Consider the following 22,370-nt stretch of genomic DNA (forward strand, 5'->3'; position numbering starts at 1 on the left):
TGCTGTTTTACTTGTTGAGAAACTCTCAATATGAAGTTGGTACAGTGACTGAAAAGGCCCGGACGGTGGCAGCAATGCAACATCGCGGATGCAGTGAAACCTCCAAGGAGAAGAAGAAGAAGATGATGATGCGCAACAACTTCTTCTTCGTGTGTGTTTCCTCCGGTTGAGGGCAGGAATCCCTCTGTCGTGTTGCTAATCGGCTGTCATTCTTAAAGAAGAAGTTTCCAATGCAACAGCTAGGCATCAACATGCCTGCTGCTGTGATTATGGAGGAAAACTTTGATAAATTATTAGAGCAGTGTGAATCTCAAGAGCTCGAGGTAAGCACTAAAAAGCGACATATATAGGCTTCTCTTTGATGCTTGCTTGAAGGCTAGTATCTATCTATCTATCTAGCTAGCTAGCTAGCTATCTAGCTATCAAGCAAGCTAACTGTCTGAACTAGCTAGCTAGCTTGCTCAGACAGTTCAGGCTCAGGGCAGTTTTGGCTAAGAAGCTAGCCTGTTTTTACTAACACTAATACCCTTTAATGCACTGTTAAATTGACGTAACGTTACGAGTTAGCTCATAAATGAACCAGTTCCGTGCTAATAATGCCAACAAAATAAGTCCTCATTTAAACAGTAGCTAGATTTACTCTTACTCTCTGCTTTAACCTGGGCTGTTAGCAAACAGGGAGCTAGCTAGTTAGTTAGCTAGCTAAGCTAAGCTAGCCAGACACCTCGTTGTGTTGGTAAACATAGCTTTAGCTGAAATTACTAACTTACATTACTGTTTTATTTAGGTTTGCATAACGTACAAGCTATCGCTTGGTTCAGTGGGTGGCGTCAGGGGACCTTTTAACTGACTAATACCTTTTTATTGTTAGGTAGCATTGTAAGGTAGCAATGCTATAACGTTAGCAGAAACTAAGGGAATAATAACAACAACTGACTGGCTGTAGTGTTAGCTAGCTGTTGCTAATGTCTATTAGCGAGTAGTCATTAGCTACAATACCAACATGGGTTGGTTAGGGAAATAGCTTGGTTCTCTTCTAATATTTAGCTTCTGTGTTTAACACCACGCATGCATTTGTGTTTAACAGGCTCCAGGGGGCATCGCAACACCTCAGGTGTACGCTCAGTTGCTGGCTCTCTATTTACTTCATAATGACATGTAAGTCAGCAGTGTGTCTGTCTTATTTACTTCATAATGACATGTAAGACAAGGCAAGGCAGCTTTCTTTGTAGAGCACATTTCAGCAACAGGGCAATTCAAAGTGCTTTACACAAAATCAGTTAAACAGATAAAACACAGGTGCAAACAGTTAAAAATCATAAGCATTAAAAACTAATAAAACACATGAATAGACAGTTAAAAACAAAAGAGAAACATTAGGACACATAAAACACAAGAATAAAAGTTACAGTGCAGCATAAGAAAGAAATGAGCATTAATTTAAAGAAAGGCAGCATCAAAAAGAAAGGTCTTCAGCCTTGATTTAAAAGAACTGAGAGTAGCAGCGGATCTGCAGGTTTCTGGGAGTTTATTCCAGATATGAGGAGCATAGAAACTGAAAGCTGCTTCACCCTGTTTAGTTCTGACTCTGGGGACAGAAAGTAGACCTGTCCCAGATGACCTGAGAGGTCTGGGGGGGTCATAGTGTAGTAGCAGATCAGAAATGTATTTTGGACCTAAACCGTTAAGGGATTTATAAACTAGCAAGAGTACTTTGAAATCAATTCTTTGAGACACAGGAAGCCAGTGTAAAGACTTCAGAACTGGAGTGATGTGATCCAGTCTCTTGGTCTTAGTGAGGACTGGAGTGATGTGATCCAGTCTCTTGGTCTTAGTGAGGACCCGAGCAGCAGCGTTCTGAATCAGCTGCAGCTGTCTGATTGATTTTTGAGGGAGACCTGTAAAGACCCCGTTACAGTAGTCAAGTCTACTGAAGATGAAAGCATGGACCAGTTTTTCCAAGTCCTGTTGACACATAAGTCCTTTAACCCTTGATATGTTCTTTAGGTGATAGTAGGCTGACTTTGTAATTGTCTTAATGTGGCTGTTAAAATTCAGGTCTGAGTCCATGACTACACCAAGATTTCTGGCTTTGTCTGTTGTTTTTAAAACATGTAAGTCAGCTGTGTGTTTGTCTTCTGTAGCTGTTAACATGTTATCTGTTATTCTACAAAGTTTTTATTAGGCATGGACTCATTTGCTTTCTGATTTTCACTTCATAGATAACATATTTTGCCTTTTCTGGTCTTTAATTCAAAGGAAAGAACTAGATTAGATTAGATTCAACTTTATTGTCATTACACAGGTACAAGGCAACGAAATACAGTTTGGGTCTAACCAGAAGGTCAATAGCAGCAAGTCCAGGATATACACTGGTTCCATAAGTGTAGGACATGGATATGTACTGAATAAAAACAGAAATGAATACTATTATAAACAGAATTTTACGGATAGATTTGTCCTGTGAATATAAAATATAGATAACTAGTATTGTGAACAAGATTTACAGCTGGATATGTACTGAATATAATATATATATATGATATTACTATAAATAGAATTTTTACAGAAATGTACAATGAACATAATATACTGATGGTTGTTACTATAGCAGAATTTACAGGTGAATATGTGAGATATTTATATATATACATACATACATACATACATACACACACACACACACACACACACACACACACACACACACACACACACACACACACACACACACACAGATGGCTATTACTACAGACAAAATGTGAGCATAAAACAGAATATTTACAGATAGAAAGATATAACAAGTTAGGCTAAAATGAGCAGTATATTACAAAAGCATCCTTAATTTCAAAATATCAGTTTCATGAAAAACAGTTTTTCCTCTGCAGCCTCCTGTGCTATGACATTTTGTAGCATACAGTATATATATATATGGATAGCTGTACAAATGCTAAATGGTATTTCTGGAAAAGTCCAATACTATATTATATATATTATATGTTTATATAATTCACTGCTAACCCTGTTTTTTTATTTATTTCTTCCTGCACCTGCAATTTCTGTTTATCGTCTCACCTGGGGATGTTGTTCCAACAGGAATAACGGCAGGTATCTCTGGAAACGGATACCCCAAGCAATAAAATCGGTAAGCAAGATTAAACATATGGAGACATTGCTCAGGACTTACTGTCACACATTGCCCTGCTTGTGCTGCTTCACGTGACCGTTACCATATCTACGAATTTCCAACTCGTATATACCGTTACTATCATTTACCTGTGTATTTTTTATTTATTTGTACTCTGATTCTAACTTGACGGTAGGTCTGCACGATTTGGGGGAAAATATGAATCACAATTTTTTTGGGGTTAGGATTGATATCACGATTCTCTGCCATGATTTTTTTTTTTTTTTTAACGAAATGTAATGTTTATTGCACACATGAACGATGACAAAACAAAACAAATTGGCAGCACCAAAACATAGATTTTTTTTGGGCATCTATAGCACATTGGTCATCACCACAAGGCCTGTAAACATAGAGGCTTCACAAAGAGAAGGGAGAGCATCGCAGCGCTTTAAAACCTTTAAAACCATACAGTCTATGTTTAAAACTCACAGAAGAAAATAGTAGCGTTTTGTGATGCAGTCTTCTCCTAAAATTAAGAGACTTAAAGTCATGAAAAAATAATAAAAGTAAGTCATTTAAAAGTTAAATTGCAAGCAGGTGAGATAGCGATGTTTTACTGATTTATCTTGCAGGCCTACTCAACCGTCCATATAAAGACAAGTGTGAAGAGTAAACTAAGATGGCTGTCCGACATCAGTCAAAAGTCTTATTAATCAAAGTTGAACGCACCATGTTAAATACTTAAATATCTAGCCTTGGGTTGTCAGATTGCATAAATGCATAACCTGAAACTGCTGAAACTAATGGAATAATGTTATCAATCAGATCACAATCCCTTGTTAAACGGCTCTCAGATTGTACAAAAGAAGAAGCCTCATCTTACCTACACGCAATATTATTTGGTGTTTTAATAGGCGTTTTAAAATGGACAGTACAGTTAAAATATGGAACCGCCTTGATTCAGTATCCTATGTATTTGGGCGTGACTGCTATTTACAGTATCATGACAACAACTGCTTTGTCAAGTGTAGCATACTAAAACTTATTGAAATGCTTTTCCACTTGTTGTGTGCAGGCTAACCCTGAGTTAGCGTCTATTTGGGCTGTTGGCCAACGCATTTGGCAGCGAGACTTTCCGGGGATCTACACAACCATAGCAGCGTACCAGTGGTCAGAGAACATCCTTCCGGTCATGGAGGCTCTTCGAGGTAACAACCAAAATGATTCCTCATCTGACCTTTAACTTTCATTCCTTTATGTCTCATTTAGCTATTTTAAACTAATTGATAATTACAGAGGGGAGAACAAGTCTTTGAGAGAAAGAATTTAAAACTAAAATCCAGAAAATCACATTGTATGATTTTTTTTTAAATAAATAATTTGCATTTTATTGCATGACATAAATATTTGATCACCTACCAACCAGTAGGAAATCTGGCTCACAGACCTGTTAGTTTTTCTTTAAGAAGCTTGTTACCTGTATAAAAGACACCTGTCCACACACTTAGTCAAACAGACTCCAACCTCTCCACAATGGCCAAGACCAGAGAGCTGTGGAAGGACATCAGGGATAAAACTGTAGACCTGCACCAGGCTGGGACGGGCTGCAGGACAATAGACAACCAGAGAGCTGTGGAAGGACATCAGGGATAAAATTGTAGACCTGCACCAGGCTGGGACGGGCTGCAGGACAATAGACAACCAGAGAGCTGTAGAAGGACATCAGGGATAAAACTGTAGACCTGCACCAGGCTGGGACGGGCTGCAGGACAATAGGAAGCAGCTCGGTGAGAAGGCAACAACTGTTGGTGTAATTATTAGAAAATGGAAGAAGTTCAAGATGACGGTCAGTCTCTTCCGGTCTGGGGCTCCATGCAAGATCTCACCTCGTTGGGCATCAATGATCATGAGGAAGGTGATGGATCAGCCCAGAACTACACGGCAGGACCTGGTCAATGACCTGAAGAGAGCTGGGACCACAGTCTCAAAGAAAACCATTAGTAACACACTACGCCGCCATGGATTAAAAGGTCCCCCTGCTCAAGCCAGCGCAGGTCCAGGCCCGTCTGAAGTTTGCCAGTGACCATCTGGATGATCCAGAGGAGGAATGGGAGAAGGTCTTGTGGTCTGATGAGACCAAAATCCTCCACTCGCTGTGTTTGGAGGAAGAAGAAGGATGAGTACAACCCCAAAAAACACCATCCCGACCGTGAAGCATGGAGGTGGAAACATCCTTCTTTGGGGATGCTTTTCAGCAAAGGGGACAGGACGACTGCACCGTATCAAGGGGAGGACGGAGGACGGAGGACGGAGGACAGAGGGGGCCATGTATCGCCAGATCTTGGCCAACAACCTCCTTCCCTCAGTAAGAGCACTGAAGATGGGTCGAGGCTGGGTCTTCCAGCATGACAACAACCTGAAACGCACAGCCAGGGCCACTAAGGAGAGGCTCCGTAAGAAGCTTTAGCCAGTCTCCAGACCTGAACCCAATAGAAAGTCTTTGGAGGGAGCTGAGAGTCCGTATTGCCCAGCGACAGACAGCCCCGAAACCTGAAGGATCTGGAGAAGGTCTGCATGGAGGTATGGGTCAAAATCCCTGCTGTAGTGTGTAAAAACTACAGGAAATGTATCATCTCTGGAACTACAAACTAAGGTTTCTGTAGCAAATATTAAGTTCTGCTTTTAAATACATATGTCATGCAGTAAAATGCAAATTATTTAAAAATCATACACTGATTTTCTGGGTTTTTGTTTTAGATTCTGTCTCTCACAGTTGAAGTATACCTATGATTACAACTACAGACCTCTACATGCTTAGTAAAATCAGCAGTGTATCAAATACTTACTCTCCACACTGTATATGTTTTACATATTGGCTGTGGTTAAACTGCATCAAAAAGTTCTGTAGGTAAGTTGAAGTGAACAAAATAGTCACATTACCTCTGCATAATGTAGAATTACAATGGGCTGAAACCCGTTTTTAGTTATGACGCAACCCAGGGGAAGAAATATGTTGGAAAACGAAGGGACTTATTTTGACTGTTTGACAACTTTTCACATTGAGCATTATGACATATCGGTATCATGAAGGCTTGTAAAGGTGGTTACAACACTAAACTCTGAGTGATGTAACAGTTTAACCCTTGTGTTGTCTTCCCGTCAACCATGAAAAAAAGGTCACTTTTTTCCAACATTATTATCGCTTTTTCTGACATTTTTGTCACTTTTTCAATGTTGTGGGTGCCTTTTTTTTAAATGTTTTTCCCAAAGTATTTTGATATTTTTAATGTTGACATTTTCAGTTTATTTCGACTGCCCATTTTTTGTGACAAAAAAACAAAACATTAACTGAAAACGGGTCATTTTGACCCAAGGACAACATGAGGGTTAATCTGTCATAATGTCACAGGTTATCTGAGCATTTCTGTTGTCTTGATTTACACATCACCTCTTACATCAAAAGCCCAATTTTGAAATGATTGCCCCCATGCTGAACATTGTTTGGGCTTCTGTATCATCTGATAGTTCCCTTACGCAAGAGTATAAGAATAGCTTCTCCCTCATGTTTACCGTACTTCTTGTTGACCAAAACAACACAGTGGTCACACGTTGTTGACATTGACTTGTTTACCAATCTCTCTCTGAGTTGCGGCTCCTCATGTCCAGTCACATGGATCCTGGTCGTCCTAGCTCAGTCCACCATGTCCGTTACTGTTAAAGGGGAACAAGTGACACAAGAAGCACTGAGTGTGCGGGGGGGGGGGGGCATTTCTGTGAAAAGATGGCAAGGCAACAAGCAGCCAGGAATGTGCTCTTGGTGGAAAGGATCAGATGTCACCAGCTGGGGGGGGGGGGGGGGGGGGGGGGGCTGGTATAAAAGCACCGAGCTGCCAGCTCTCAGCCAGAATAGATGTCAGCATTTCACAAGTGACAGCACACACTAAGGATAAGTTTGCAGAGGCTGACCTTTTTATTTTGGTAACTTTTTTTGGAAGGCAACAGAGAGTGAAGCGTTTAGTTTTTGTGGGCTAACAGTAAGCAGAAACATTTCCATTATGGACGTTCAGAGGACAGGGTCTGTGGTCCGACCCCCAAGCCCCATGGATAGCTTTGAGAAACAGCTGAGCTGCCCAATCTGCCTGGACATGTTCACCAAACCCGTGGTCATCCTGCCCTGCCAGCACAACCTGTGCCGTAGCTGTGCCAGTGACCTCTACGACTCACGCAACCCTTACCGCTTCTCTGGGGGCGTCTTTCGCTGTCCCACCTGCCGCTTCGAGGTCGTGCTCGACCGCCACGGTGTGCACGGGCTCCAGCGTAACCTCTTGGTAGAAAATATCATCGACCTCTACAAGCAGCAGCAGGAAGGCAGCAACAGCGGGAGCACAGACACCACCCTAAAGCCAAAAGAATCCAAAGAGCCGATGTGCCAAGAACACGAGGATGAGAAAATCAACATCTATTGCATGACCTGCCAGATACCTACCTGCTCCATGTGCAAAGTGTTTGGCCAGCATAAGGACTGTGAGGTAGCACCTTTAGCAAGTGTGTACCAGACCCAGAAGGCTGAACTGAGTAATGCTATCGATACCCTGGTGGCCAGCAATGGCCGCCTGCAGGCCCTGCTCAACCAGATGGATGATGCCTCCCGTGCGGTGCAGGACAATGCTCAGCACGCTAAGCAAGGGCTAGCTGAACGCTTTGACCTGCTGTATGCCGTCTTGGAAGAGCGCAAGGCTATTCTACTGGAGCAGATTGGTAAAGAGCAGGATGAAAAGGTGGCGGCTCTGCGGGCCCTGGCTCAGCGTTACGGTGAGCGACTGCAGGCCAGCACGGAGCTCACAGACACGGCGGTGAGGGCGTTGGAGCAGGGCGGCGCCGCCGAGTTTCTGTTGGCCTCCAAGGGCCTCATCGCAAAGACCAAAGACGCGGCTAAATGCTCGCTGGGCGAAGAGAGGCCAGAGCCGGGCTTCGAGAAGATGGACCACTTCACTTTGTCGACAGAGCAGGTCGAAGCGGTCCTGGCAAAAATGGACTTTGGCGTGGGTGAAGATGAGGAATTTGAGGATGCAGAAGAGGAAGAGGAAGAGGAGGAGGAAGAATAATGAAAGTCGTAACAGACTTCTAGGAAATACTGAAATATGTGATTTTAAAGGTTTTTGACACAAGTGTTTATGGCAGGGACAGCATTTGATGTTGAAAAAAAATCCAAGGCTGCGGTGGATATGGGCTGAAATGGCTTGCCCTTACATATAAGTGCAATATTTAATTTCAATGTCATATTCAAACCATTTCTTTACTTCTTTTTTTATACTTTTGTACTTCTAAGCCAGTTAAATTTGAGAAATTGGTCTAGATAAATGTAAATATAAAATGTCTGAAGATGTATTACACATTATTTTCCTCGTATGTAGCCTAAGAAAATAGTTCTTTGTGTTTTTCTCACTTTGTCTAAGTCTGTGTTGAAATGGTGATCAGCTGATCAGCCTGTAATCACCAAATCTGTCTGTGATGGAATGTGGAATAAAGCTGCATGACGTTAAGCACCTCTTTGCTTTATTGCTAAACTAAAACATGGAGTTTATTAAGGGAACATACAAAGGAAGAAAACATATAAAGAACTAAAATAATTTTGGTGGTATAGATTTTCCTGTGACTGCTTTCAACAAAATGTTTCCTAGACTGTTGTTGCTCTTACTTGGCAATAGGCTGTATTTAAAAATAAAAGTCCTTGCCATGTCCTGTCTGCTTTGCCTTTGCTGGTGAAGAGTGAGGGCTATTTTTAAGAGGTGAGAAATGATAGCGACCCTGGAATAGACTCGAGGAAAGGACAGGCCAGGTCCTGTTTCTCTTCCATAAAACTCCCGTCCTCCCACTCATGGACGTCTTGCTCAGCAGCTTCAGCCCCACTCTGGAGGGTCAGAATATGAAAGGCCGGTCCAGTTGTCACACAAGTCCGCTCTTCACGGTCGAAAGGCCATGGTAAAAATACATGTCTGCCTCAGGACTGAGTTACAAAAAGCCCCTGGAGACGACCTGCTCAGCTGCGTTTGGAGTCATCATTTATTTTCTGACATGCAGCTAGTTGGATGCAAAAAAAAAATCAAGACACAGTTTTATGAAGATTAATTTGTGGTTCGCTTTGAACAAATGGAAGTTTTTTGCTGACTAAAGCCGAAAAAAAACACTGTCAGTTTCCTTTTTTAATCATTAACCAATGTTGAAACAACACAGTGACAAAACAATAGTATTTCATTCTCTGGAACCACCAACCAAATCTTCTTTACTCATCGGACTTCAAGTATTACTCTACAACGCTAACTTTGATTAAACCATACACAAATGATTGAGGCCCAAACACTGCCTTGCCATAGTTTTCAAGTTAATTTCTGCACTCCTTCTGTTACTTTTTGGACAAATTAAAATAGCAGAGAGAACAGGAAGCCCTTTGGACAGCAGAACTGGGAAAGTGCTCTTGAGAAACCTCCAGCCTTCCACTCACAGCTGTCTTTTCTCATCCCGGTTGTTATTGTTACTGCTGCTAGCTGCTGTAACAGATTTGGGGTTGACTGTTGGTACACATACACCGTTGCTAGGCTATGAAACACCAAAGGCCACAACCTTAAGGCATTTCCGTGATAGCTGCAGGAGCAGCAGCAGATACAGGGTGGTGTGGCACTGCCACTTTAAAGTTATCTCCACAGACCACAGCACCATGTCCGCTCAGACAAGATAAATGTGTCAGCTCTGACGTTTTGGAAGCCTAAGTGCCTGCTGATAGACATTTTGTGGTTCGTATTGTAACATCTGCACAACATATAACGTCCATGGTTTATCTTAAGCATGTCTCATTTAACATGATCTGTTTTCATGTGTTTTTCATTATGGAAAATCCCAATTTCATGTTTGTTTTCGCTCATGAGTTCATTCTCAAATCAGAGGCTACCTTTAAAGAAATGCACCATTCAATTTAAAACCAACCCAGATGCTAGAAGAAATTCAAGGCAAACAACCCAGAGATTTTGCTCAGAATAGCCTAATTTTATATAAGTCCCAAACACGCTTGTGTCAGTTATTTGGGGTGAGCAGGAGATGGAGGGGTGAGAGGAAGCCACATGAACGCAAACACACAGAATTACTACGAGCAAACCCTAACCTGTGTGGTGGGATGTCCAGCTTACACACTCATGCTATGGAAGTTGAGACAGTGGTGCCCCAGGTCTCATTCTGGTCAGTGTCCCACATAAACCTCATAATGTGCCTCCATGGCTGACACGAGGCGTAACAGCTGTGTGATAAGACAGCGCTGCTCACCCTGCCAAGGCCATAGTGAAACTAAACCCCCAGCATGCCTTTCAGTACACCTTCAGGAAGACAGGACCTTCGTAGAGGGACAACCCTGCACCGGAACATATTGTGGTTGAACTGTACTGCCTGTTTAATTCTCTTCTCAATTGAGAATTCATTAAATGCGTCTGTGTAAGTCAACAAAGTCTCCCGAACCTTCTTCGTGTTTATGAAATGAGTTGTGCTGCTTAACAACATAGAGTAAAAAATGCAGACCTTGAGCATTCACTTAACATTTTACCAAAACATACTCACCTCTGACTGCTAATGATAATTGCAGAGTACTTTTTTTTAAACAGCCCTTGGCTTCAAAACGTACCTGTCACTCTTCAGTAGCTGTTAATCACAGTGTAGAACCTCTAGTTCTGTTGTAAATAGCACTCTTAAATGTTAAAATAACATGGCTTCATGCACTTTAAATACAACCGGAGTGCAGTTTTGTTGATATTACAGTCTCTGTGTCCATGCTTCCTTCACAGAGAGCACACGGCAGAGGGCGTACAGCCTCGTGGCCCAGGCATACACTTCCATCGCAGCAGACGATTTTGCCGCCTTCGTGGGGTACTCTGTGGAAGAGGCCGTAAAAGGTGAGATGCAACGTACACGTCCTCCTCACGGGACAAGCTATATCATCACTGTTACTGTGTTTAGGAAAAACCTGCTGTAGTATTCCTACAGTGGTGTAAATGCAGCTAATTCCCATCACATAACCATGGAAACCTTTGCTGATGCGGGTGTTTTCTTTCCCCCCCTCCGTCGTGGTCCCTAGGTGTGGTGAGCCAGGGCTGGCAGGCGGACCCCACCACCAGGATGGTGATGCCCAAAAAGCCCGGTAGGTGGCAGTAATGCCGTACCCATCATCAGCCCACAGCTCTGCAGCCCAAACTCCTTTCTCTCTTCCTGATTCCTGCTACTCTGCTCCTATGTGTATAATTTTAGACACACTTTAATGTTGAAAGCAGGGATTGAAGAGACATTTTAATTTCCATTTTCCTTGAGTCTCTTCATTAGCTTGATAGAGGTAAATTGGACTAGTATTTTTATTCCAGTTGTCTGTTTAAGTTTATCTCTAGTCTAGTGTGTGTTATGTTGAAATACTTTTAAATACTTTTTTCATTTTATTTTCTTGTCGACCTTGTCTATTGTTCATAATTCCAAAGGTTCCCCTATCCGTTCCCTTTCTTGTCTTCTCCTGGGCTCTGTCCCTTTTAAGACTTTCATCCCATCATCACATTTGCCCAAGCACAGAGAGTCATGGATTGATCTTTTAGGAGAAACGTGGTGATCCATGCAAACAGCCAGGGAGGAGGTTGGGGTTTGTCCCGCTCTCTGTAATCATCGGACGGCTGAAGCATCTGCCGCGCACATGTCCAGCTCAACACTCTAGCTCACTCACCATTAATTCCCCCCCCCCCACACACACAGCGCCAATTTTGGTTGAAGAGTGGAAATCGTTAATGTAAAAGTGTTGTTATGACCTCCAGGCTGAACGTCTCACATGCACATGGGGGGGGGGGGGGGGACGCTTTAGGTTGGTGGTGTTCACCCGGTGAGCTCGGATGTCGACAGCGTGGTTAACTTGAAACCTGTGACCCGCAGAGTCTGTCTGAGTCCAACACGTGGGCTGTAGCCACCAAGTTAAAGCTGGAGATGTTAGAAGATGGATAGGACTTGGCACAACAAGGAATCCCCCTCTGACTCACCCTCTCCTCTCTCTCTCTCTCTCTCTCTCTCTCTCTCTCTCTCTCTCTCCCCTCTCTCTCTCTCGCTCAACAGATCCTCCCCCTGTCTCATTGGTTCCAAATGAGCAGCAGTTGGCCAGACTCACTGACTACGTGGCTTTCCTCGAGAACTGATAACCCGACACAACCACCACTGATGTTGCTCGCTCGGTACAAAGGGAGATTACAAGTTTGGATAGACTCTTCCTCCGGTCTGGCTCCCTGATAGAGATGTACCCAAAACACACCCGTCATCTCGCATGAATGCTGCAATCTCTTCCCCGAGACCTGCCTGTTTATGTTCATCGGCAAATACAGCTTCCCCCATTTCAAAATCAGATATCTCTCAAACACAGTGATGAATTATATTCTTTTCTCTCTCTGCAGCCCAGCTGATGGGTTGGAAAGATTTGGGTCTGATTTCAAAGGAGAAACGTCTTTCTCATCCCTGTCAGTACGTAACCTACCAGACCCTTCTCACACAATAGAAAAACACAAGCTAGTATCTACACCTGGTCCATTTTTTACCACTTAATGGTCATTTTGAAACCCCTTTTGTCAGGTAACAGAAGTCTTGACATGTATTGCTTAGCGTGTGGATTTTAGTCCTCAGACTTTATATTTTGACGTTTATGTTTTGACTGGTGAATAAATATTTTGCTATTTCCAATTAAGTATTCTTGTATTTATTTCATGCAAGATTTTTGTTTTAGGTTTAGTCTTTATGGAGCACGCTGGGCTCAATCAAGGATGTTGTTTAATTATATTTGGCGTCCGGAGCTTATTGCTGTCTCATTTATGAGTTTGCTGTTTTCTGTGGTCTTGCAACAACAATTCACATACAAGGGGAATGATATAATGTTTGAGAAACACATAAATGCTGTGGGACTTAAGTCCACAGACCGTACGTCTTCGCCAGGTGTACATTTCAAACAGTATGGATGGCTTTGGAAGGAGTGGCAGTAACCCCAAACCTTTCATCCCTGAAGCATGACCGATGACATTACTGTGACATGCGTTTACTGGCATGACGGAGTGTGTGTGGATTTAATACATCTGGCTGCCATCTGTTTATCAATGCTACATAATACATGTCTGGTTTTCTTAGTTCCCACTACATCCTGTTTTGAAGAAGGGTTTGAAACATACACTGCTTCATCTTCATTTGATCTACACTAGTTTGCAGTGCTGGACATTTGATGTGATGTAGTGTGAACTGATGTATGTCCCTTTCTTGCATGTTTGTGGCAGCGAAGAACTCATTTATTTCATGACATGTTTGCTTTGTTTTGAAATTGGCTCAAACAACTGCAAACAGAGATTCCCGTGTTGTTTACATTTCCTGTGTCGGTTCTTCCTCGCTTGCCTTGTCGAGGCTATTTTAGTCGCAATCCAGAATATATCTTACTGTTTTTTCTTTAAATGTTCAGTGAATAAATGGCTTGTTAAATGGCTTGTTTGCATTGTGTTAAATGCACCGTACCGGTTCAGATGTGTGTGTTTTCCAGTGTGTGTTTGCTGTATGAACGTGTTGACTCAGGCCCATGTCCTGGCGTGTGTTGAGCCTGCGTTGGCGTCATGTCAGCTCAGCGCGCCAGACTCAGTCAGCACCAGTGTGAACGGGAGAAGGTAACGGACACTGACCACTCCTCTGTGTCTGTCACAACAGTCCTAAACCTGGACCCAGACGGGCTATAACACATCTATTGGACGGATGACATGCTGGGGAGAAGCTGCACAGTCTGCAGTATGTCGGCGCAAAAATAAATGATACATGTATTAATATGGATAACCTCAATGTGTTTCCAGTGTGAAAGTCAAGAGTAAATTAAGAAGTTAATGTAATAACTGTACGCCAACTGGCTTCTGCTAATTTCGTTGCCATAGTTTGTTTGGGGAAATGCACAATTTAAGCAAAGTATATAATTCCATAAAGCTGTGTGAGCTGCTGCTCAGCAGTGTGAGCTCTGTCTGAGCGCTGGTCTCCCTCAGAAGCCCGACCCGGGTCGTGTGCAGTGCAGAGCAGCAGTTTGCTAGATAGGTAGTGAGAGCCAGCTCCATGTTCCTTGTGTGCAGCCAGTCCTGTCCCAGTTTAAATGTTCCCAGTCTAAATGTTAGTCACTCTGGTGAGAGCCATTTGGAGGCAATCCCTGCCCACACTGAACCCTGAAATGCTGTGAATGAAAGGTTTTGTTCAAACTTTTGTATTTACACTGACCAGTTTCATTCAGACTAGTAAAGAAGTATCAAAACTTTGTGTCTGTTTTGCATGTGGATGCTAAAGTCAGTCTTTCCAGTATCATTTTGGTGCTTTTTAAAACCCTTTCAGACAATTAATGCTGAGTAACTTGCTGCATGTGGATAACCGAAGCACTGTTACACGAACATATGATACATGCAATTTGTCAAGGCAAGGTTATGAACCAGCTGGGGAAATACTTTGAAGCGAGGACGAAGGTCATACTGCATTACCAGAATAAGCTCTCTGCATTTTTTTACAGCTGTGGGTCCATCAGCAAGTTTGACAGTCACGTGTTGGTTTAATGAAGAAGGCCTGGGAGGTTTCAGATGATCTTCTCTGTTCGTCCAATGCATGCATGACCCAGAGACGGAGCCAGATGTTTATTTATTTATTATATATTGATATTTATGGCAGCCAAATGGACCTGTTTTATAAGCCATTTGATAAGAAAATACCTTAAAATCTATGGATCATTTGGAGAAAGAAAAAAACATGACAATTGCCAATATTTGGTATCTCACTGTTCTCCAACTAGGGAAGGAATTTGTATTTGTAGGGTAGGAGTTATTTTAAAACCCTAAAAGAGAAAACCTTGAGGTCTGGAGCCCCACACAGGCTAACAGCAGTGACTACTTGCTTTGGTAAAGGTTAAAGGTCGTGACCTCATGCAACATTAACTGAGCTTTAAAACGTCTGTTGGACAAAAGGCTGAACTGTGGTATGACTTTTAATTTCCACTGGTCACTGTTGGTTTTACCAAGACTACAATGCCTCTGCTAAGTTTATCACAGCTCAAAACAAATGGCGTGCACATTTTAGTCTTTGTCATTCCTGTGTTTCCCGTCCAGCCCGCTTCCTTTAATGTGGCTGAGATCCCTGTTTGGTATTAGGCTATTTTTACAATCGTCTTCTTTTAGTTAGCAGTGAGCCTGCAGACAGAACAACACATTGGAGAAACATTCAACATTAACGCAGAAGAAACAGACAAGCAGAAGGAGACATTATTGGAAACATTTGGACATCCGTATGTTTTTTGATGACAATATGTTGGTCTGTTTGAGTGAAGAAAAGAAACTTAACGGAGTCGATGCTTCTTTTGCACAGATGCTCACACAGAGCGGGGGGGGGGGGGCTTTGGTGAGGTCATTCCTTCCAGGGGTCAAAGGTTATTCTGCATCATATAACATGCCACCAACATGATGTTATAGGGTGGTGTATGCAAACATAGTTCTGCTAAAGTTGGACAATTTAGCCCCTATCCCAGACAAAGTTGAGACGGCTGCACCCCCCCAACATTATACCTTCTTTTTGCAGGAAGTAAAGTGTTGCCATGGAGTCAGTCAGTTAGCCCTGGGCTACAGCTTGAGCCCATTTTATTTTAGCCTATATCCTTATACATTTAGGCAAACTGTCAGTTCCTGTTTGCAATGCACCCGAGAATCCCTGGATTACTTAGATACTGAAGAAAACTTAAACACATGATGATTCTCAGGCATCATTAAGGAGCAGTTTGAAGGATTTAGTGGCACATAGTGGTGAGGTTGCAGATTGCAACCATCTAAACCCTCCTCCCGTCACATAAATTTGCATTTCCTGGGATGGCAAATACTGTTCCCGCCCACAACCTTAGGCGCGGTTCACAATGTGCTGTGCTATGAAACCCATTATTGTCAATGGCTTGCACGCTCAACAGCTGGCCTGCCGCTGTGCTGAGCAAAGCACAAATAAAAGAAAACACAGAATACACGTGGATCCACTAACGGGACATGGACAGGAGGTCCAGATCTCCCAGACCTGTATGACACAAGTCTGAGGTCGTGCCGAGACCTCATGCACAAAACTACGCTGTGGAAGTATATTTCCACCACAATAGGCCAGATGTGTAGCTTATTGTAGCCTCTTAATTTAAATCATTCAGGTTTGTTTTATGTGGAATTAACATGGACATGTCTCCTCTGAAATACAACCGCAACTATGTTGCATGTTTTCTCAGTTTGGTGCATTTGTCAAATCATAATTTGCATTTGCACAACAGTGAGTGCATTTCTTAAAACAATCAGTGTAAACTGCAGCGCACAGTGACTGACCTGCAGGAGTGTGTATCTTGCTGGAAATATTTGGTTTATGAGTCCAAAGCAGGCATTTAAACCAATGACCCAATCAAACTGACACGTCCTTACGCCGATGTTTAAACCAAGGTAGCAAGCTTTGTGTTGTTGTCCATATTTACCAGTTCACTCTGTAATTTTAGTGTAATCAACAATACACATTCCCTATGTGACAAAGTTACACATTATGTCATCTCTGATCTGAGAAATGCGCTCAAGCAATTGAGAAGAACTGTAGCCTGCTGTCACGTTCCCTAACGTTCTCCGCTCTTTTTTGGAAGAGAGCTGTTTCGATTTTGTGTTTCAGGTCTGCCCCCCCCCCCCCCCCCCCCCCCCCCCCCCCCCCCCCCCCAGTGTCTGATCATCCTCAGGTGTTTTCAATCCGGTCATCAGAGAGGCTGCATAAAAGCTACCAGGTCCAAGACCCCACCCCTCCACCCGGTGGAAAAGGACCTTAGGTAGATATGAAGGGCTCATTCTGAGCAAACACAATGTCAAAGATTTTTAGTTTCTGGGGATTATACATTAATGAAAATATAATCATGAATATTATATTAATTTCTGCCGACAGTTTCCCCCAATTCTGCTCCTTTTAAGACGGAGACATTTTGTGGAATGATTTTGAGGCAGATTTGGCGTAGCAGGTGTGTGTAGTGATGCGCAATTGAAGCTTCATGAAGCTTTTTGAACCATTCTCTGAGCCCACGGGTTGGTTCTCTCTGTTCAACAAAGGGTTGAAAGGACACTGAAAGGCCTTCCACGAGCCTCGTTCTTTACACCAGGAGCGCAGGAAATTAAGAAAATGGTTCACAAAGCGTCATTTGGCCATCAGCATGTCGGTGTGTTCAGATTTGACTACGTTATGACTCAGAGAATGAGCATTTTGACTTAGATTGTGTGTGCACTCTCCATGGTTTAAAAATCTCTTTTGCTCAAGTGAGCTCAGAATTTTAATAAGTATAGTTTATTATTGCTGCGCTCTTATTGGCTTGTTCATTTAGCGCTTAATAAATCATACTCATGAAGCTTTAGTGACACAGTTTCATGGTAAATTGAATGTGGCACTACAGTATTGATATTAAGGAGTAAAGTCTGACTTTTTCTCAGAATTCTGACTTTAAACTCAGAACTAAATTACATTTTTTACATGTGGACTTCATCCTCTTTTTGTAGAATTTGTACACGTTACATGAGATATCCATAATCTATCATAATGGGTAATGCTGATTTCTGTGTGCAGTTTGTGTGGAAATGTTCTGCCATAGTTTGATGACGGATATGATGTCTGTATCAGGTGGAGATGATCATAGCTGGGAACATGGAAGGCCTTGGATGGAGGAAGAGCTCACATTAGAGAAGAGATGAGCCAGTGGGGGGCAGTCTTCACTCACAGTTGCTGTGATGTCAGAGGTCCTCTGCCCTGTCAGATGATCAGATACTAAAATGCATCATAGACACATTTATAAAGCCATTTTTTGAATAAAAAGGAGAAAAAGCAGATTTTCTTTTTTCCCCCCACATTTTCCTTTTGCTCCAACTTGGCGGGGGTGTTGTTTAAATTCTTACTAACGGCAGTAAAACCTCCCTCACATCCACAGAGAACATCTTTCCATGTGGGATGATGAGTCATGAGCATGAGACCCAGACCAGAGTCCAAGAGGATGTGGGAGACTGAACAGAGGAGGGTGATGAGAAAAAGAGGGAGAAGAGAGGAGGAGGAGGAGGAGGAAAAGAGTGATGGTGTGAGGGGAGGGGGGGAAAGGGAGGAGATAGAGAATGAGGGAAACATTTCAAAGGCATTGCTGCATGAGTGCCAAATGGACGAAAATCAGCTGCAAAGAGACAAACGTAGAGACTGGAAATGAAATATATAGCTGGATTTGGAAGTGGATTTTCCAGCATTACGTTGTTGAGGTTATGAGATTTAGAAACATTACAGCATGGCTACATTAAAATGAGCTATGTGTTTTAAATGATGTAAACAAAGTGGAAATGAATGAATGTGCAGCAGCTTTCTAACATGCACTAAAGGTTTTGTTGTTACAAGCCACATGCAGATTCTGCAGCTTTGTGGATTCATAAATTACTCTCAGGACTCAGGACTGGGCACCAGTTCCCCCCCCCCCCCCCCCTCTTTTTTTCTGCACTACCTATACTTTATATTTTAATATTCTTATTTTTTGTATTTTGTGTCAACACTGAAAAGGGATTGCTTCAATCTCATTGCACAGGTATTGTTTATAATGACAATAAAGGCTTTCTGTTCTATTCCATACTTATGTTAACCCGGGTCTAGCATGACAAATAGCATGTTTTCTATAGCAGAAAAAATAAAACCTCTTGAGGACTCTCTAAATCCAAGCAGTACCACCAAGTCCTGCATCCTTGAAGAAGCTCATGAGAGCGTGAAAATGGATTCTTCTGCAGTTTGTCGACTGTTTCCCGAGCCATGTGACCTCAGAGAGAGTTTCCAGATAACGGCCAGCAGAGACTTCCTAATCCACTATTACAGTTCAAGATATCCTGCAGGACTTGACTTGGCTTAAATGGTCCCACTGCCAGCTAAAACTAAATGGGTCTTTTATGAGTCCATTGTGTATCTTTCGTTCATTTCCTGCTTTTTGGGGGATGTCACCTTTAGACTTGGTGGACCTGCAGAGGAAATGAAGTGAGGAAAATGAAGACAGATCAGTAGCGGAGGACAGTGAGGACACACCCAAGCATGTTTTCCTTTCATTCAGCTCATATTTGAAAGTTAAATATAAATTTCCTCTTGACACCAACAATATTTTTTTAAAATAAAGGCTGCTGTAGTGTTGCGTAACACTTGGCTGAGAGAAGGACACCAGGGGACAGAGCAGCTCTTAGAGCTTCTGAGTCTCAGCCAGCTACAACATGCACATTGCTCTCCTTCAGCTATTGTCTTTCAGACATATTTCTTACTTGGGTTGCTTTCAGAAACAATCAGGCATCTATTTCTCATTTCTCAAATTTGTTGGATCTTATACACAGACTATAGTACTATATATTTGTCTTATTGTCAACTCTCACGCAACTATTGCCAACTAAATCCAGCTATGAACGCATCCCACTAGTATTGTGTATGTACAGCAAACCAGATACATCGTGTTCCTCTGAGCTCCATTGTTGTAGAAACACCATTAAAACCCCATACGTGAGTCACACTGTTGCACTGAGTGACATGTTTCTTTGTTATCATGAACACACACTGGAGCTTTATTTCCCACATACACCATCATGCTGCCCCAAATACTCACTTCTACAAAATGAGTTAAAAAAAAATGAATAAGAAAAACTAGAGTGCCTAGCTCGGCCTTTCTAGCCATGCTAGATGTAATGCTGTGGAGAAAGGTTTATGGCTACAAATTACTCTGTTGCCCTTAAATATACCTGTTGAGGTTGTGTTCCTAAAGCCTGAGGTTGAATAGCTTTTTCTGCTTTATCTCGCTATTCACTGTGACAACTCTTAAAAACAGATTTTACATGAAGTTCAGTTCACTCGTCATGGTTACTTCAATCAAGAGAGGCTTCATTCTGGGTGACGTGCATAAAAGGATGAGAAATGTGAACAGTGGTTGGTGCTCAGACCCCATCGTGATGTGAATTATTTGAAAGGGGGTGGTTAAGCTGTAAGTAGAATATAGTAGCCCCCCCCCCCCCATGGAGTCCTTGAATACTCTTCTTCGTCACTGCAGCTGCAGCATCGTAACGGGTTTAAACCACTGGAGGTTATTAATTGCACGATCTGTAGAGGGTGTTAAAGGAACTCAAGGCTTTAGCATTGAACTGCTATCAGAGCGTCAGACTCACTGGGGACAGGTTGTAAATGAGGATAAAAATTGACGCAGCAGGACTGAATTAATTATCAAATTTTGGAGATCTCACCAGCATTTTTTACACATGCAGTAATACTCTCCAACGGCTGTAAACAACTTTAAGTTGCCCTCCATACGTCTACCGCCTCTTTCTTCTACTCAAAGATAGTCAGGCAAAGAAAAACCTTTATCCCGATAAAAACTGGATCCAGTACGTGGGTCAGCGTGCTTGTGTAATTTGCTTTAGGAAATCCAAAAAAGATCAAAATGTGGAAACCCATTTTGGCCGCTTGTACCCTGGATCTCTATAAGAACAACTAAAGAAATTCAGTCCATTTTTCTCTGGTTCATGAAATAATTTCCAAATGCCAACTGACGGATGTACACTTGTGTGATCTCCTGGTTTTTGTGAAATCCTTGAGGACCTTGGGAACTGTGTTGACCCTGCTGTCACCACAGGTTTGAGAAACTTAAGAGACATTTATTTTAAGAAAAAATGTTCTAAAGGATCCAGGAAGAGTTAAGAAACTCTTGCTCCTTCTGTTCTCTCAGATCTCTCTGGCCTTGTCATGTCAGATGTTTAACTTGGCAGCATCCAGAGCCCGGGAGGATTTTCAGACCTGACCACGAATGGGCAATATCTGGCCCACATGTTGGGGAAGCCACTGCCAAGCGAAACAAAGTAGACAGTGTGTGGGGGAAGAGGTGAGTCTGCTGGTGGGTTCTGCTGTGACTCAGGAGCTTGAGAGAGAGGGAGTGCGTTTACAACTCTGCTGCTCAATGTGAAAGCCATCACAGGCCCCGGACTTTTATGGCTCTTGTGGAAAGAAGCAGAGCCAGCGGTGTGAGTCATCAATGCTACAGCAGTAAAAGCTCCTCTCTGCTCCCCCCCCAATCCGTCTTCTTTAGGCCACATGCAGCATTCAGGCTGAATCCCATTTCTCCATCTTACCCCTTACCTAGGGTGACCAGACGTCCCCAGTTCCCAGGGACAGTCCCCGGTTTTGGTGACCTGTCCCCGGCTGGATCTGTCCCAGGAAATGTCCCCGGTTTTCACTGTGACTGACAGACCCGAAATTGGAGTGAAAGAAAGAAAATACTGACCAAACGGAGCCGATAGTCGCTCCAGACAAGCTCAGAGATGTTTTAGAAGCTTTATTTTACAATGCTAAAATCTCTGATTATTCACATGGAGTCTGGTGGGTTTAGCGAACGCAATTTCGCAATTTTGCGGACTTTTATGTTTAAAAAAAGGATCCTAATCTTTAACAGAAAGGTAGAAATCCTGTCCATGATGTTGTCTGTTGGGTGAAACGGCTCTAGGTCTAGTGTCCCCGTTTAAAGTTTTACAAAAATAAAAACATGACGTGTTTTGGAGGTATATTTGCTTCTGAGCTGAAATTGTCCCCGGATTTTGTCTGAGAAATATGGTCACCTTACCCTTACCCCTTACCCCTTACCCATGGAACCTAGAAAACCAGTGTTAAGGGCTAGGGGTGAAAACGTACCCCTATGAAATGGGACACCACTTGTTTATGGTTACGTCACCAAGCATCGCCGCTAGCTGGCTGCTACGTCACCAGAGGCGACAAGTGTTGATCCCAAACCGACCGCTTAATCAAAATGAGTATTGGGACACCCCTTACTCTCACGTGCACGAGTAAAACTAAAGGGAAGGGGTAAGATGGAGAAATGAGATTCAGCCGAAGCCTCCAGGGACACAGCAGGGCTCCCGGGCTCGGAGGGAAACTTTGCCAAGTTCATCACTTAGAAAGTAGTGGACCAAACCACAGCTACATGGTTTTTCATCAGCAGGATCACGTAACATTCAAGGCCCCATTGAAACATTTGCCTTGGTTTTTCCAACATCAAAACACAGTCTGAACCCCCAATTATTACTCTTCTTGAAATAAAGTTCAGGCGGGTGAAACCAGTGCACTTTGGTTTTTTTAAACTTTCTCCAAATGTTTCAGAAAAACCACACCA

At 42.7% G+C, this 22,370-nt stretch overlaps 2 protein-coding genes and 1 long non-coding RNA gene across 3 annotated transcripts; 2 read left to right on the forward strand and 1 right to left on the reverse strand.

Annotated features, from left to right (window-relative positions):
- The first annotated feature begins 79 nt into the window (after nucleotides 1–79).
- On the forward strand, nucleotides 80–12,868 carry cops8 (COP9 signalosome subunit 8). Its single transcript, XM_032530370.1, has 7 exons — nucleotides 80–323; nucleotides 1,088–1,158; nucleotides 3,097–3,145; nucleotides 4,206–4,338; nucleotides 10,957–11,064; nucleotides 11,247–11,309; nucleotides 12,254–12,868. Exons 1-7 carry the CDS (start codon nucleotides 231–233, stop codon nucleotides 12,331–12,333), a joined length of 597 nt encoding a protein of 198 aa, XP_032386261.1. The 5' UTR covers nucleotides 80–230; the 3' UTR covers nucleotides 12,334–12,868.
- Nucleotides 7,020–8,389, forward strand: trim63b (tripartite motif containing 63b). The gene has a single exon (XM_032530368.1). It carries the CDS (start codon nucleotides 7,186–7,188, stop codon nucleotides 8,233–8,235), a length of 1,050 nt encoding a protein of 349 aa, XP_032386259.1. The 5' UTR covers nucleotides 7,020–7,185; the 3' UTR covers nucleotides 8,236–8,389.
- A 5,196-nt stretch (nucleotides 12,869–18,064) lies between the features above and the next one.
- Nucleotides 18,065–18,947, reverse strand: LOC116698433 (uncharacterized). Its single transcript, XR_004334208.1, has 2 exons — nucleotides 18,825–18,947; nucleotides 18,065–18,636 (listed from the first exon to the last, which is right to left on the reverse strand). It is a non-coding gene; the product is annotated as an uncharacterized LOC116698433 (long non-coding RNA).
- Between the last annotated feature and the right edge of the window lie 3,423 nt (nucleotides 18,948–22,370).

This window comes from Etheostoma spectabile, chromosome 11 (assembly GCF_008692095.1).
Source record: "Etheostoma spectabile isolate EspeVRDwgs_2016 chromosome 11, UIUC_Espe_1.0, whole genome shotgun sequence".
NCBI lineage: Eukaryota > Metazoa > Chordata > Actinopteri > Perciformes > Percidae > Etheostoma > Etheostoma spectabile.